Genomic DNA, 17,580 nt, shown 5'->3' with positions numbered 1-17,580 from the left:
GAAGTGAGGAAGAGATAGCTGGGGCAGTGGCTATGATCTTTGAGTCCTCTTTGGCAGCAAGGGAGATGCTGGAGGATTGGAGAATGGCAAATGTGGTCACCTTGTTTAAAAAAGGTAAAAGGGAAAATCCTCAGAATTATAGACTGGTGAGTCTTACATCTTGGTGTGCAGCTAAAGGAGAGGATTCTAAAGGATAGGATCTACGAGTATTTGGAGAAGTACAGACTCTTCAAGGATAGTCAACATGGCTTTGCAAAGGGAAGGTCATGCCTCACAAGTCTAATTGAGTTTTTTGAGAATGTACAAAATGAAATTGATGAGGGTAGGGCAGTAGATGTGGTCTATATGGATTTTAGTAAGCTATTTGACAAGTACCCCATGAGAGTCTTGTTCAAAAATTCATGGAACCTTGGGTGTGTGGATTTAAAAAAATAGCTTGCATGTAGAAAGAAGAAAGTGATAGTTCTGCAAGGATCTGTTCTGGGACCCCTGGTCTTTGTGATCTTTATAAATTATCTGGATGAAGAGGTGGAAGGTTGGGTCAGTTAGTTTGCAGATAATATGAAGGTTGGAGGAGTTGTGGATGTTGCTAAATGTTATCATGGGTGATAGAAGGTTATAGATAGAGTTGGGCAGAAAAGTGGCACTCGGAGTTCAATCCGGATAAATATGAGGTGATGTATTTAGGAAGGACAAACCAGAAGGCTGAGTACAGGGTAAATGGTCAGTTACTTAGGAGTATGGATGAACAGAGGGACCCTGAGACCCTTAAGGTCACCACACAGGTTGGTAGGATAGTTGAGAGGGCCTATGGCATGTTGGGCTTCATTAATAGGGGATTGAGTTCAAGAGTCGAGAGGTCATGCTGCAACTCTACAAATCTCTGGTGAGACAACACTTATAGAGTATTATGTTCAGTTCTGGTCACCTCATTATAGGAAGGAAGTGGAAGCTAAGAAGAGTGTACAGTGGAGATTGACCCAGGATGTTGCCTGAATTTGAAAATAAATCTTATGAGGCAAGGTTAGCAGACTTTTCTCTTTGAAACATAGAAGGGTGAGAAGAGACTTAATAGAGGTCTATAAGATTATAAGAGGCATAGATAGAGTGGACAGCCAGCACCTTTTTCCGAAAGCAGGAATAGCAAACACAAACCAGAGGACACATGTACAAAGTGAAGAGAAGGAGGTTTAGGGCAGACATCAGGGATAATGTTTTTACACAGACAGTTGTAGGATGGCAGTGGAGGCTCAAACATTAGGGACATTTTAGACACTTATTGATGGAAAAAAAAAGAGGGTTATGAGGTAGGGAGCATTTACTAATTTTTTTAAGGAATATATGGGCACTGACTGTGTTGTATATGATGGTATTTGAATCCCAAAAGGTGATGTACCAGGCGAATTCCTGGGTTGAGAAGGATATTCTGTCAATAAAGCTAGAGGCTGGCTTTGTATTCTTTGGAATTCACAAGAATAAGAGGTGATCTTATTGAACAAATAAAATCTTAAGGGGAGATGTCAAGATGTCAACATGAATTGGAGAATATCGGGGGCATGGTCACGCGAAGGACCTAGGCAGATGTGGATGGAGGAGCTCTCCGTGAAGACTGATTTAAAGTCATCAAATCAAAAATTTTGCGAGCTAAAAGCAAAAGATTGATGGGTAAGAAGACCCAAAAAAATAAAAGTGAAGATGCTTAAAAGTCGCTGAGATTGTTGATAGAAAGTCCACAAGGGAGTGGTGAAGAAGGTCCAGCCACAATGTCGGGACAAACCCATGGAAGTGGGGGATCGACATAGGATTTCCAAAAAAAATGATAGAAACCATGGAGGTTCTGAGAGAACGACTCTCCAAGGTGGAAAATGTACGAAGAGAAGTGGCAGGAAAAATAACAGTGATAATGATGGCAATTGAAGACCTGACTTTTCAGCTGGGCCAGGTTAAAAATGACCTTATAATGGCTCAAGAACAATAAAAAACCCTGGAAGAAAATATAAAGAATGGAAATTGGATAAACAACTGCAGCTGGACAAAACAGACAAAAAGGAAAACTTCAGCAGAAGAAATAACGTTCAAATTGCTGGCCTGAGAGAAGGGGCCAAGGGGAACGATCTGGTGAATTTCTTTGAAGAGCAGACCCCATGAGCGCTGGGAGTGGAAAATTCAAGGATAAACTTCTAATAGAGAGTGCTCATCAGACCTTCGGCTCCACGAGAGCGGATGACCAAAGACTACGACTGATCCTGTTAAAATTTTTCAGTTACAGGGATTGGGACTTAAGGGCAACAGTAGAGTATCCCAGAAAAAAAGGTGGCCCAGTTGAGAAAGAAGAAGGAAAGGTGCTATTCTTTCAAGACTTAAGCACGAGTTTGGTAAAACAAAAAAAAAGACAATTAAGACCATGGAATATAAAATATGCAATGCTGTACCAAGCTACGCGCAGCATCGATGTAACAGAGGGACCCCGAAGATTCTATAAAACAGTAAAGGAAGAGATTTCTACAAGAACAGTAAAGGGGACCCAAGAATAGATGTCAGAAAGAATAAAAAGTAAGAAAGAACAACAAAAAAAGATAAAGTGAATTGTAAATGTAAAAAATTGGATAAAAAGTAGAATGAGTTATATTTTTGAACTATCTTTTATCGATTATTTAAAGTAATATTGAAAAGTAGATGGAGAGGAAAGTAAATAATTAGCTAAATAGTAGCAGGGTGAAATGCCAATTTAAGGGGGTTAATGGTGCAGGAGAGGGAGAAATTTTTCAAAATGACGCTGAAGCTAAGGGGAGGGGCTCTTCTTCAGATAGTACCATGTTTTTTTTCATGGGCTTCCAGGGTTTCTTGACTGAGTCACCATCAGAGCAAGGCCAATACATGTATTGGTTAACAGGAGAAAATCACTTTTCTGTATAAGACATATCCATTGACCCAACAGGAAGGTTTGTAATGGCACATTGTTGTATATTTACAGAATGCTGGACTCTCATGAATATCTATGCTCCAAATTTTTATGATGAATTCTTTATACAACATGTCTTCTTAAAAACAGTAGAGCAGGGGTGTCAAACTCAAATTCACGGAGGGCCAAATTAAAAACTTGGACTAAGTCGAGGGCCGAACTAAATATTTATTGAAAATTTTCAACAACATCTGCATGTTTTCTCTTCTTTCAACATATCTAATGTTAAACTTTTTCTTATTAAAATAAATGTTTAAAAATAGTTTTGGATAAACTCTTTGTCATTGTTATTGGCCCATTTCCTTTAGCGTTCTGAAACCGTGCACATGACGAGTCAATGAGGGATGATTAAAGCAGTGGTCTTCAAACTTTTTCTTCCCACCCACAGACCACCTTAAGCAATCCCTTACTAATCACAGAGCACCAACGGCACAGGGACGCGAGTGGAAAGAAAAAGGTTGAGAACTGTTGTATTGTGGTAACTGCACATTGATTAGGTTAATTGTTAGACAAGTGGTCAGAGAAGGACCCCCCCCACCCCAAGAAAGACTTAAATCACAGGAACAAAATAAGCATCCGTCTCACTGCTCCCAATCTTACACACAGTCCTGATGTGGAATGTGGGGTCGCAGCTCCATGTTCACCCGAGTTCAGGTGCTGTCTGTGTGGAGTTTGTACGCTCTCCCCTTGTCTTGGACCAACAGGTCGGTCGCCTGACGAAGGCACTCGAACACCCCGTTGAAACTCCGGCGTCCGGGGCGGTGGAGGAATTGGCTGAGAAGAGCGCGTTGCTCCCACCCCCCTCCCATGGTTGGAGAGGGATTAAACTGCAATCTCACGGCGCCGGGCTCCTCTCCAACAAAAGGAGTGGGAGGCAGGGTCCGCCGCGCACGGAGCGAGGGGGAAGGCATCGCCAACGAGACGTTCGGTCCGGCGTCGCCGCTGAAGCGCAGACCCAGCGAGGATGGTCCCCAACTCCAGCCGCGTCTGTGTGTCCAGGAGCCGGGCGGGCTGAGTGCGGCGCTCCGATCCCCGGGATTCGGGACTCTGAGGTCCCTCCACACCTCCGGCGTCTTCATTTTCACCTTCAGTGTGCATGCGCTATACTGGCGCGGCGGCCAGCGGGCCAACTCTAATATATATTTAATATGATCTTGCGGGCCAAATATAATTATATCGCGGGCCAGAGTTTGACATGTGTGCAGTAGAGGATAGACGAAATATATTGATTGGAGATTTTAATTTTGGCTTGGATCCCATCCTTGATAAATCAACAAGGATAGTGATAAAGGTGAAAACTCTGAAAGTCACTCTATCATTTCTGAAAGATTTAAACCTGATAGATGTATGGAGACAGATACACCCTACGATGAGATTATTAATTTTACTCAAAGGTTCATGAATAAATACAAGAATAGATTTGTTTTTAATGTCAGCACAAATGAATAACAGGGTAGCTGAACCTGAGTATTTAACCAGATTACTCTCTGACCACACGCCTCTGGCTTTAATGATAACAATGCCAGAGAAGCAAGAAAGTGTCTACAGATGGTGTCTAATCCTATGCTGTTGAGAAGGACAGATTTTATAATTTATTAAGGAATGAATAGAATTGTTTTACTACTAATGATAGTTTCCTAATATGGGAAACACTAAAATCTTATTTGAGGGGACAGATAATTTCATATACAAAAAAAATGAATATGGAGGTCAATGGCCTGGAGAAATAAATAACAAAATTGGAAAAATATCAGAGAACAGGTTCAAGAGAAAAATACAAAATTTGGTAAATAAAAAAATTAAAATATACTTTACAAGCATATAGAATGGAAAAAAAAACGATCTTAAAGTCAAAACAGAAGTACTATGAATTGGGCAATGGAGTTCTTGACCATGAAGCCTACACCAGATAGGCGTCATTCAGCCTGAGATTTGCCAGACCAGTAGAGTGTGTAGCCCGCGCCGTGTTCTTAGAGGCTGCCTACATCTGCAAGGCAGACTTCGCTGAGAGCGGCTATGTCGATGTCGAGTCTGAGGAGCTCATGTGCGATGAGGGCAGACCGACATTCAGGTAGGTGGCTGTCAGCCTTGTCTAGCATGCTAGCTTGAGTTTGTGTGCATCTTTTGAGGGGGAGGACGTGGACATGTTCTCGGGTCTGCGCAAAGCAGCTTTTAGGTGGAGTGCAGTGTGCACAGTACTGGCCCCACCCTCAACACCCATGGTTCGTGTGCTGTGGCCAAGCAAGCTGGGATGTGGCAGCGAGGTCCTTGGGTCGTAGGTTTTATATCGGAGTGTCCTTCTCCTATGCAGGTTGCTTAACCGGGCTGAAGAGGCCTTCCTCCCCTTTTAGGTCGAACCATATCTGGAGATCTACGACCGCTGTGCACAGTTATGGAGTGGTGCGCCCTGGAATCGGCCTGCGTGCATTTACTCCTGCCGCAGCCGAGTGCTGGCGGTGCAGGCGAGCTTTTTTCTGGCCCTCCACGCCCTCGAGAAGCTCCCAACCTCTGTCCATTCCCGCCCGGGACGCGAGCCCCCACTGCACAGTGCCAAGGCTGGGGAGCCCCGGGAGCCCCGTGAGCCATGGGGCTGGGGAGCGAGAACGGGAGCCCCGTGAGCCGAGGGGCCGGGGGAGCGAGAACGGGAGCCCCGTGAGCTGAGGGGCCGTGAGCTGAGGGGCTGGGGAGCGAGAACGGGAGCCGCGTGAGCCGAGGGGCTGTGAGTCGAGGAGCGAGAACAGGAGCCCCGTGAGCCGAGGGGCCGTGAGCCATGAGGCCGGGGAGCGTGGTGAGCCACTGTGCATGGCATACATGAATTGGGAGATAGAACACAAAGTTTCGTCATGGCAATTAAAGGCAGAGGAGACAGCAAGGATGATCAATGCAATCCAAACAGAGCCTAACAAATTAATCAAATCAGAAGGAATCAGAAGGAAATCAAGGATACTTTCAAACAATACTATACAAAGCTGTATGAATCAGACTTGAGAGGGGATTCTACTGAAATGGATGAATTTCTCTCAACGTTTGAACTGCCAAAACTGGAAGATAGAGATGAGATGGAATTAAATGCCCCCTTCACTAGAGAAGAGATTGAAAAAAAACCTTAAATGCATTACATGCAAATAAATCAGTGGGAGAAGCTGATTTCCCATCTGAGTTTTATATACAATTTAAAGATCTTTTGATGCCTCTCATTATGGAGGTATTGGACTGGGCAGTTGAAACTAAGACTCTTTCTGAATCCTTCTCAACAGCTATTGTTACACTACTACTGAAAAAAAAGAGACCCGCTAAAACCATCTTCAGACAGACCTATATCATTGTTAAATGCAGATTACAAAATTTTGGCAAAAGCATTAGCCAATAGACTAGGGGAATATTTACCTAAACTAATATGTTCAGACCAGGTGGGTTTTGTTAAAAATAGACACTGCAGATAATTTAAGAAGATTATTTAATATAATTAATTTTGCTAAGTCTAAAGAAAATCTAAAAGATGTTTGTACTGATAGGTGCAGAAAAGGCAGTTGATCGACTAGAGTGGCCATTTTTATTCAAAGTATTAGAAAAATTTGGAATGGGCCGAACATTGGATGAAAATTTTATCATAAACAAAATTACAACCTACGGCCAAATGTTATTGATGTTTCCTTTGAGTAGATCCAGTAAGCAGGGATTCCCTCTGTCTCCAGGCCTCTTTGTTTTGGCAATTGATCCATTAGCAGAAATTATAAGGAGAGATTTGGATATAAAGGGATTCAAAGATGCCCAGGAAGAGCATAAAATCAATTTATTCGCAGATGATGTGAGGCTATACTTATCAGACCTGGTTGAGTCTTTGCCCAAACTTCAGACCACACTGGAGAAATATGGGAGAGTCTCATGTTACAAAATAATTTTTTTTAAAGTGAAATTATGCCATTAACTAATTTTGACTATGAAAGATATGAGCGAGCTCATTATTAATATTAAAGTTGAGATAATTGTTCTTTTTTTGAAAGCTTGGCTAATTGAGAAATATGGGGAGCTGGCAAAGAGGACTGAGACCTATGGATGAATGGAAAGCTTGAGGATCAGGTGGCCGACTACTGCTCCTATTAGTTCTTGTGATAAAACATTGCTGCATGTCTAAGTCATCTGGAACCATGAATTAGTTGTTAAAGCACAGCTTATAAATTCATCAATATTACAAAATTGTTCCCAAAATTATCAAGCATGCAATCTGGACATGTGAGAAAGTAGAAAAATTTTGGGAAGATCTAAACCAGATATTAAATAAAATTACAGAAAACAATATACCAAAAAACCCAGAGATCTTCCTCCTAAGTAACATAAAAAACAAAGAATTTGGACTTGATTTGGATGGTGCACAAAAAAGATTTGTTAAGATAGCTCTAGCCGTAGCAAAAAAATGTATTATGTCAACCTGGAAATTGGAAGATAATTTGAAAATACAACAATGGTATATAGAAATGAATAAATGTATTCCATTAGAAAAAATAACATATAGTTTAAGAAATAATATTGAAATATTTGAACAAATATAGGAGCCATACATGAAACACAATAGAGAAAACCTACCGGGGACATTTACCACCTAAATTAACGAAAGGAGAAGGAAATGAAAAGAACTGACTCAGTGGAATTTCTTGTTTATTTTTATTGAATGACAACATTGTTTGACTGGTTTAATGTATCTTAGATTTTGTACTTTAAATGGATGGGGGGGGGAGGTAGGGAGGGTGGGATGGGAGGAGGGAGGGGGGGGAAGAAAATGACACTGTACATATTTGAAAAGGAAAATGTATGTATCATGGTCAATGTGGTTTATGGTGTGAAAAATTAAAAATTAAAAAAAAAAATAAGAATAAGTATCTTTGGAAGAGAATTGAGTGTGAAGCCAGTTTAAACTGGTTGTCAGACAGGGGAGAAAAGATGTCTTCAGAACAATATTTAGGATGGAAATGCTAAAAGTGGAACCAATTAAATTTGGAGTGACAGTGGGTCAGGCAGCATCCATGGAGAGAAAACATCAGTCATTTCAGGATTGGGAACCTTTTTGGAGATTAAAGTGAGAAGGGGAAAAAGGCCAAGGGATGAAAGGATATTGGACAAATTAAGGAGGGAGTCAGGGAAGGAACGTGTGTGTGTAAAGCAAGTATTGAAATGAGCTACAGAATGGGTACAGATAAAAGACAGAAGAACTGGATCAGGTTGGGGATGCCTGAAATTGGAAAATTCATTGTTCATACTGCTGGATGCAGGGCGAAACATGATATACTGTTCTTTAAATCATGTTAGAGCCCACACTAGTGATGGACGTGCCAAGGATAGATGGGTCTTTGTGGGAAATGGAAAACTATCTCATCTGGAAGGTCTGTTTAGGACGCTGGATGGATGAGGTATAACCTCACGTCTTACACCTACTATAGTTGCAGCAGGAAGAGCCCGAGAGGAGTGGAGGAAACAGATCAAGTTTTATCAGGACAATTAATTTTGTAAAGGCTCAAGGGGAAGGATAAAAAAGTGATTGATTTAAAGTGAAGAAAGGAAAGTGAGAAGAAACAGAGTTATTCAGAATAAGGTCTGAGGCTTTATTAAAATCAGCTTTATTTTTGATATTCCCCCGTTATAAGTTGGAATCTTTGCTGATGACTGCAAAGTTGACAATTTTTTTTGTGCTCTACAACCTGGAGAATATCCAGAAAATAAGATTTAGTTTTAACAATTTCAAAATATCTGGTATCAAGTAAAGGATCATGGTTATCAGGAAACTCAACAAATTCATGCAGGAAAGAACACTTGTCTCTCCTATGTGGTATGATTCAAGGTTCCTTTATTGTTGTGTAATAAAACAGAACTTGTAATGTTACACATAATTGCTTTACGGAGGCAAAGAATCATCACTAGTGTCACCTGGTGCCCTTTAAAGTAAGAGATGTGCATCCCACATCAATATAAATGAATCTCATGCAAAAAAACATTTCACGATAGAACTCTTCATTGAAAATAAATCTAATAGTTACAAAATATCACTACATAAAGGATGAGCCATATCTTCTGTTGACCCAAAATCTCCTTTTACCAAACCACATACCATGTTGTTTGTTCCAGTGTGATCCCTGGTGCAATTTTCTTCCATGAGCTAAGCGTGTAGCACTTCAGCAAGAGGATAAGAACTGCATCAGCACACCCTGTCAGTTATATTCACTGATTCTCTTAGACAGCTACCATATTCGGGATAACAAAACCGTCAGTGTGATCAGAGTTATTAACTATGGATGTTTTGGATTTAAGCCCTTCACCAGGAGGGTCAAAAATCAGGCAGGTGCCTGAATAAAAGGTGGGGGGTTAAGAAGAAGGGGGAGGAGGACAGAATGTGGATATAGGCTGGAGAGTAGAAGGCTGGAAAGAGGGCAGAGGACCAAGAAAGATAGCTCTCTGATGGAAGGAAGGGAAGGGGTGGGGATCTGGAGATAGGGAGACAGTGGAGTGAGGAAAAGAGAGAGATTGGGGAGGGCAGTTAATGGAAATTGGAGAATTCAATATTGATGCTGTCAGGTTGGAGACTGCTGAGACAGAATAGAAGGTATTGTGTAGATAATGTAGTGCATAAATAATGTAGTGCCCGCCATAATGTTTGGGATAAAGACACCTTTTTCCCTTATTTGCCCCTGTGCTCCACAGTTTTCAAATTGTAATTAAACAATTCGCATGTAATTGAAGTGCACATTTCAGATTTTATTCAAGGCTATTTGCAAACATTTTGGTTTGATCATGTAGAAATTGCAGCAGATTTTATACATAGTCTTCTCATTTCAGGTGACCATAATATATGGGACAAAGCAATGATACATTAAATATATTAAAGTAGTCATGTTTAGTACTTTGTTGCATATTCCTTACATGCAATCATTAGTTGAAGTCTGTGATTCATAGGCACCACAAGGTGCTGAGTATCTTCCCTGGTGATGCTCTGCCAGGCCTCCACTGCAGCCATCTGCAGCTCCTGTTTTGTGGGCTTGTCCCTTATGTTTTCTCTTCGGCACAAGGAAAGCAAGATCAATTGGATTTAGATCGGGTGACTAACTTGGTCTTTCAAGATCTTTCCAGCTTTTACCTTTGAAACACTGCTTTGCTCCTTTAGCAGTACGTTTGGGTTTGTTGTCTTGCTGTAGGATGAAGCACTGTCCAAGGAGTTTGGAGGTATTTGCTCATACTTGAATTCATTTTGCTACTGCCATCAGTGTAAAATAAGTGTGCCAGTACCTGTGGTAGCCATACATGCCTAGGCCACCATGTTTCACAGATGAGGTGGTATGCTTTGGTTCTTGGGCAATTCCTTTACCCCTTGATATCAATCTGATACAGGTAAATGTTGGTCTCATCTGTCAACAAGACTTTTTCCAGAATTCTGCAGCCTCTTAAATATTTCTTGGTAAATGTATTCTAACCATCGTGTTTCTGTGGTTAATTAGTGGTTTGCATCTTGCAGTGTAGTCTCTGTTCATGAAATCTCCTGCAGAAAGTAGTCATTTGCCCCCTGAAGAGTGTTTCTAATCTGTTTGACAGGCATTAGAGGATTTTTCTTCATTATGATGAGAATTCTTCTGTCATCAGCAGTGGAGATCTTCCTTCGAATATCAGTCTTTTTGCGATTACTGAGCTCACCAGTACGCTCTTTCTTCTTAATCTAATTCCAAACTGTTAATTTTGGTCATCCTGAGGTTTGAGCGATGTCTCATACTGTTTTATTCTTGTTTTTCAGCCTCTTAATGGCTTCTTTGACTTTCTGGTCCTCATGTTGAAAAATGGCAACTGCAGTCTTCAAAGGTGATCAAAAGCTTAGAAGCAAGTCTTGCTCTCTTATACCTGCACCAATGAAGCAATTAAACTTACCTGAGTAATTACAAACACCTGTGAAGCCAATTGTCCCAAACATTATGAGACCCTGAAATGAGGGAACAACTGTATGTATAAAAAGTGCTAATTTCTACATGGTCAAACCAAAATGAATACAAATAACCTCGAATAAAATCTGGAATATGCACTTTAATTACATGTGGATTGTTTGATTACAAATTTAAAACTGTGGAGCACAGGGGCAAATAAAGGAAAAATATGTCTTTGTCCCTAACATTATGGAGGGCATTGTATATATAGAATATATAACTAGTTAATTATAACTAGTCATTGTCTTGTATGTTAGTTGACTGAAAAATGTATCTGCCATATCAGACCAATGTGGAACTTGTCAAGGACATGTGGCGAAATTACAACAATACCAGTTGATGAGGAGACAGAAAATACAGTAGACCCCATAAATACAGTTGACTCCAAAAAGATTCATTTCAAATATATTATTTTTATTAATTCTTGCTTTAAATGTTTGACTCCTTTTCCAGCTGGAGAATTTTCCCTCCATCAAATATCAAAAAAGGGTAATCTTAACAATTAAAGGTTACTCACATATTTTAGTCACAGATTCCAATCTTTAAGCTTGGTCATCCTTTTACATTAATTTTCTTCAGTTTGATTCCGAAGTTTAACAATCAATTCCACAATCTACTTTTCTTAACAGTTTTTCAATCTTTCAATGAACTGCTTGAAAAGCAATAGATGGACGAGTGACAAAACAGTTGTTCTATTCTTGTCAGTAAGTAGGTGCTGTAATGAGAAGGAAACAGTGGAACAACTGTCAGTTGAGTGGTTTGTAATTAATAGCAATAAAAGGACAGTAAAATATTAATATGGTGCAATTAACAGAAATATTCAGTTATAGTTTTATGATATTTTGCTAATATAGAAATTAAATGCAAATATCAAATTTTGAACTCACAATTCAGTTAATCTGCTCACATACTTACATTTAGTGGCTGTGCTACAAAAAAATACTAAGCAGAATGAAAACTAAGCACTTGGACGGAGTACCACAGATAAGCATCGATGGAATCATCACCCACAAAGGGAATTTGTAACTCCACAAAAGAAATGTGGGAAAGTACTGTTTAAATAATATCCTCTTGAAATTCTGAACACCATGTATTTTGGCATATAAGTCAACCCCTTTCAGCCTCATTTGAAGTGTTTTATGGTATATTTGGCATAAGTCAATCACCATTTTCTGGTTGCCTGAGGTGCCCCATTGACTGGTTTATAAGTTGATCCCAAAGCTCGCAATGCCTGAGTCCGGCTGTTGACCGGCATATATGTTGACCCCATAGATTGCATGTATTTATCTGCTGGGCATTAGCTAGCTGGAAGTTATTACTATCATGGAGGGTCCATCAACACAACGTAACATACGATGAAAATATGAAGCAAGCTTTAAGATAAAAGTGATAGAAATAGACAAGAAAACCAACAACTGCGCTGCTGCAAGAAAATTTGATGTGCATGAGATTGGAGGAAGAAAAAAAAGAGACTTAAAAAAAACAAAAAGGCAATGTTCTTTGAGAAAAGGAATCACTCATTGGCCATAGTTGGAAAATCACGTTGCAGAATGGAAACAGGAACAGAGGCAAGATTGCTATATAGTTACCTGAAATAAAATAAGAACAATTGCACTGAAGTGGGCCAAGTCACACACAGACCTCAGTGATGATTTTGAGGTTATAGTCGGCAGGTGCAACCTTTTCATGAATAGAAAAAAATCTGTAATTACGCCAAAAAAACAAAAATTGCACAGAAACTACCAAAAGATCTTGATCACAAAGTTGCAAGTTTTCACCAGTTTATATGGAACTAGCAAAAACACCAGTTTGCTTTGGCAAATATCAGAAACATGAATTTCAACATGATAGTAAAAAAGAACAGTGGAATGGAAAGGTGTTAAAACTGTGCAAACCAGAAGTACAGGCCATGAAAGGACCAGGTTTACCATGGTGTTATTGTGCATGATCACAATGTCAAAGTTAAGACCCAAGGTAATCTTCAAATGCAAAATTAAACCAAAAATGAAATTCCCAGCAGTTATTTTTGCATATTTTCATGAAAAAGAATGGATGGATGAAAATGGTGTAAAACTGTGTATAGACAATCTGTGGAACAGGTGGCCAGGTGGTTTATGCAAAGAACGGAGTTTGCTGTTTTGGGATATGTTGTGTAGCCACTTAACTGAGAAAACTAAAAGTAGATTAGCACTACATAATACTTGGCAGTTATCCAGGATTGTTTGATGTCTCTATTGCAACCTCTCGATGTCTGCTTGAACAAGCCATTCAAAGACCGTGTGCGTGAGGAATGGAATGCATGGATGTTGAGTGCAGAAAAGTCGTTAACAAAAGGCAGAGCAATGTGTGCTGCATCACCTGGTATGCTGTGCAACTTTGTACTCAAGGCATGGGACAAAGTTAAAGTAGAAACTGTGATAAAATAGTTTAAAAAGTGCAGTATCTGTTGTGCAATTAATTGTACAGAAGATGACTTATTGTCGGACACTCATGACGAAGCAGAAACCACCTCATCAGATACAGACTGGGACCCATATGATGACTGTTTAAACAGTGATTTTGAAGGGTTTTAAATGTGTTGTTTTCAGACAACGATAGCGATTTTGAAGGATGCTAATTGTGTTGTTGCTTTCAATAAAAATCACAATTAAAATCTGTTGCAGTTGTTTTTTTTTGTTTTTCAAGGGTTAATTTATACGCTGGATCAGCACGGATTGGATTTTGAGCTGAATTTAAAGTCTCAAAAGTATATCCAGCATATATGTCAACCCCACCTTTTTTGAGATTTTTTTGGGGTTCATGATTCGACTTTTATGCTGAAATATATGGAAATTAAAACTGAAATGTCAAAATAGCAAGACATTTTATTATTGTCTTTTGATATGCAAAACACTTATATTACATTCCCACCAGCTGAAACAACAAAATGATTAAAATAAAGGCTTCTGCTGAAACAAGTCTCCAGTAAACATAAAAGTATGAAAAAGAAACAGATTGTGAAGAGTACAATGAATTTCTTTTTCAATCTAAAATTACATGAGACTCTAAAGAAAAAATATTAATATAGATCAAAAATCAAATGGGAGAGAGATTTAAATATACAAATTCAGGAGGAGATTTGGTCAAAATTATCTTATGAAAGTATTACAAATACAGTAAATGTTAGATATCAAATGGTTCAATATATTTTTTTCATCAATTGATGTGTGAAAGAAATAGTTGACAGTTTTGCATTCAGTGTGGTCTTGTGAAAAAGTGAAAAGGTTTTGGAATGAACTGAGTATTATAGGGCAAATTATGAAGATAAATATACCAAAGGATTCAAGAACATTTTTACTTGCAGATATTAATGAAAAGGATATAAAATTGAAATTGGACAAATAACAAGAAAAAATTTTAAGTATCGCAATAGCAACTGCAAAGAAATGTAGAGCGATGTCAGGGAAAGATGAGAAAGAAGTATTATTAAGTAGAGGGTATAATGAGATGCAAAATTGCATACCTTTGGAAAAAATTACGTATAGTTTAAGGAATCGAGTTGAAAATTTTTATAGAATTTGGAAACCATATATGGATTTTATGGATAATTTTCTGTCTATCTTATCCACTCCTCTTAATTAGTAATTTTTAATAATAATTAATGATTTACTCGAAGTACTCGAGATGGCAGAGGTCGACAGCATCGAGTCCACGCTGCTGAAGATCCAGCTGCGCTGGATGGGTCACGTCTCCAGAATGGAGGACCATCGCCTTCCCAAGATCGTGTTATATGGCGAGCTCTCCACTGGCCACCGTGACAGAGGTGCACCAAAGAAAAGGTACAAGGACTGCCTAAAGAAATCTCTTGGTGCCTGCCACATTGACCACCGCCAGTGGGCTGATAACGCCTCAAACCGTGCATCTTGGCGCCTCACAGTTTGGCGGGCAGCAACCTCCTTTGAAGAAGACCGCAGAGCCCACCTCACTGACAAAAGGCAAAGGAGGAAAAACCCAACACCCAACCCCAACCAACCAATTTTCCCTTGCAACCGCTGCAATCGTGTCTGCCTGTCCCGCATCAGACTTGTCAGCCACAAACGAGCCTGCAGCTGACGTGGACTTTTTACCCCCTCCATAAATCTTCGTCCGCGAAGCCAAGCCAAAGAAAGAATGATTGTCTATGATAATATTATTGTATATTAAATGGTAGGTGTTTCTTTCCTTTTCTTACTTTTGGGTGGGATGGGGAAATAGGGGAAAAAATATATAAAAGTACTTTTTTTTGTATCATTGTCTATGGATATCTGATTAATGTTTTATTCATTTTTTCCTGCAATGATGCAAACAATTAAATAAAATTTAGAACAAAAATTAACAAAAAGAAATACAATACAATGAAGAAAAGAGAACAAAACTGAAAATACAATAGTGTGTGTGTGTTGTTAAGAGCCCAGAGAACCTGAAAACCCAGCAGCAATAGATATTCAGCAAGACAAATGGTTACTTAAACAAAAAAGTTGCTTTTAATTATCTTTAAACATGAAAACAGAATCACACTTTAACTTATCACTGATGACTTAACTAACCTAACTTAAACCCCTTCTAATTCTACGTGTATGTAATATGTGTGTAAGTTCAGAAAAGTTCTTTGGTTCACAGTCCAATCTCACTTCTCATTTCTCCAAGTTCACTGGTTGCAGGCAATTCTTATACTGAGCACAGAATTTAACATTTATAAAGTTCACCAGGCTTTGGTGCTTGAAAGGTAAATGGTTACCACTCAGGAAGATTCTTGTCGGTTTTCAGAGAGAGACTTGTTGTACGATGGACATCCACAATCGATTCTCTTTTAATCAGCCACTTCAGTGTCTTGCTGGCGAAACTTGCCCCTCAGGGTTCTCCAGATAATCTCTTTCTTTCAGGTCACCACAGAGTTCCTTTTTGTTTCTCTTATACCAAGTGAAACATTAGACAGCCAGACCTCTCCTCTTGCATGAACCGCAAGGGCTTTGACCAGGCTGAAAAAAAGAACCCGTCTTCCAAATGGAAAGCTTGCCAGCTTGTTCTATTCCAGTCCCAGCTGCTGTTCCTGGCTGTAACACTGTAGAAGTGTGTGTGTGTGTGTGTGTGTGTGTGTGTGTGTGTGTGTGTGTGTGTGTGTGTGTGTGTGTGTGTGTGTGTGTGTGTGTGTCTCTCTCTCTCTCTCGCTCTCTCTCTCTCTGAGAGAAAAGGCCTGTTGACTCTCTCTGCTTGCCAAACCACATGGCTCACTTAGAACAGCTCCAGATAATCTGCGGCTCTGACAAACTCTTTTATCTGTTGCATTTTTGTAAACAACAATCCATTAGTGAAGTCTCTTGAGCACTCTCCAAGGCTCTTGCAAAGGTTGTGGGGCCGATATGTCTAGCATTAGCAGAGCTCCAATATTTCAAATAAGATCTGTTTAAAGTGTTTGTATGTGAACTATTCTAACAAACCTTCCCCCAATTTATCTCCCAAAAACATATCTATATACTCTGTCACAGACCTATTAAAGATAATGATAAAGAAGACCATCTAGAAGAAGATAATCTCACATACTCAAATAGAGGAGAAAAATTGAGTTTATATAAACCTTTAAATCTTTTAGTAATTTTAACTTCTAAGTATGTGAAATTATCTCTAACAATCTTTAATGGAACTTGAATGTAGATAGGGACCTGCATATTAATTGGAAAAAGTTCACTTTTATGAAGGATTAATTTATGTCCAAAGAAAAAAACTGAACTGAGAAAACACAGATAACATAACTAGGATAGATCTTTTTGGATCTGAAATATAAACATAAGTCAACTGCATACAAAGAAATCTTATGAGTTACTCCATCTCTGGGAAATTCCTTGAACCTCATGAAAGTCTCTAATGGCTATTGCTAGAGGTTCTCCTTCTTCTTCTTTGGCTTGGTTTCACGGACGAAGATTTATGGAGGGGTAATGTCCACGTCAGCTGTTTTGTGGCTAGATCAAATAGCAAGGGGCTAAGGGGAAATCCCTGTCCAGTTCCCCTAAACAACCTAAACAAGGAGGATTTGTTATTATTAGTAACTACAATAGCTAAGGGGGTAGTATAGATCAACTTAATCCATGATATAAAGCTCATATCAAAATTAAATTTCCTTAATGTTTCACATCCCAATTCGAGAGTAGAATTCTGCACATTGCCATTTCTGGGCTGTGGGTAACTATAACAGCAGGAAACTGGACTTTTGAGGACTTTAGCACAGCCAAGCAATGTTGCAGAAAAAAAACCAGTAATTATTTGTGGTGGAAAGCATGGCATCTGACACCACAATCTTATTCAAACAAAATGTCAAAGTTTAGCAAGAAATGAATTATTTCTGACAAGTGCTGAAAGCAACAACTGAAGTATAACTCACGACTCTTTCAAGGCCAGATTTCTGCTTACCTGATATTAAACACTGGTGTCAAGAATGATCTGGAGACTTGGAAATTCAAGGGGTTAGTGACTTGTACCTTGGAGAGTACAACAATGCAGTATGGCTGAACCTGTGTCTCTAGATTCCAGACAGTGCCAACTTAGATCAGTGCTTTACTCATTCAGAAGCTGGGGACAGCAACTTGAGCCTCAAAACACAATTGGGGAACAGGGTCCAAGACATTAAACCTCCTTCCCCTCTTCCGTCAG

The 17,580-nt window shown here is 39.4% G+C and overlaps 2 protein-coding genes across 4 annotated transcripts in view; both read right to left on the bottom strand.

Moving 5' to 3' along the window:
- cdk17 (cyclin dependent kinase 17) overlaps positions 1-11,533 on the bottom strand; it is a 211,236-nt gene extending 199,703 nt beyond the window's left edge. The window contains exon 1 of one of the 2 annotated variants that reach the window (XM_069908733.1): positions 11,435-11,533. The gene's annotated coding sequence lies outside the window, so the exon portion shown is untranslated. The remainder of the gene's footprint in view (positions 1-11,434) is intronic. The other variant, XM_069908736.1, reaches the window with a different exon arrangement.
- Positions 11,534-11,539: 6 nt separating this feature from the next.
- The window catches only part of LOC138748470 (uncharacterized), a 126,108-nt gene continuing 120,067 nt past the window's right edge, over positions 11,540-17,580 (bottom strand). For both annotated transcript variants that reach the window (XM_069908737.1, XM_069908738.1), the window contains one exon: positions 11,540-11,632. In XM_069908737.1, the coding sequence (XP_069764838.1) occupies positions 11,619-11,632 (14 nt within the window). In that variant the 3' untranslated portion in view covers positions 11,540-11,618. The remainder of the gene's footprint in view (positions 11,633-17,580) is intronic.

Source organism: Narcine bancroftii, chromosome 13 (assembly GCF_036971445.1).
Source record: "Narcine bancroftii isolate sNarBan1 chromosome 13, sNarBan1.hap1, whole genome shotgun sequence".
NCBI lineage: Eukaryota > Metazoa > Chordata > Chondrichthyes > Torpediniformes > Narcinidae > Narcine > Narcine bancroftii.
This window is presented reverse-complemented; position numbering and strand designations above follow the sequence as displayed.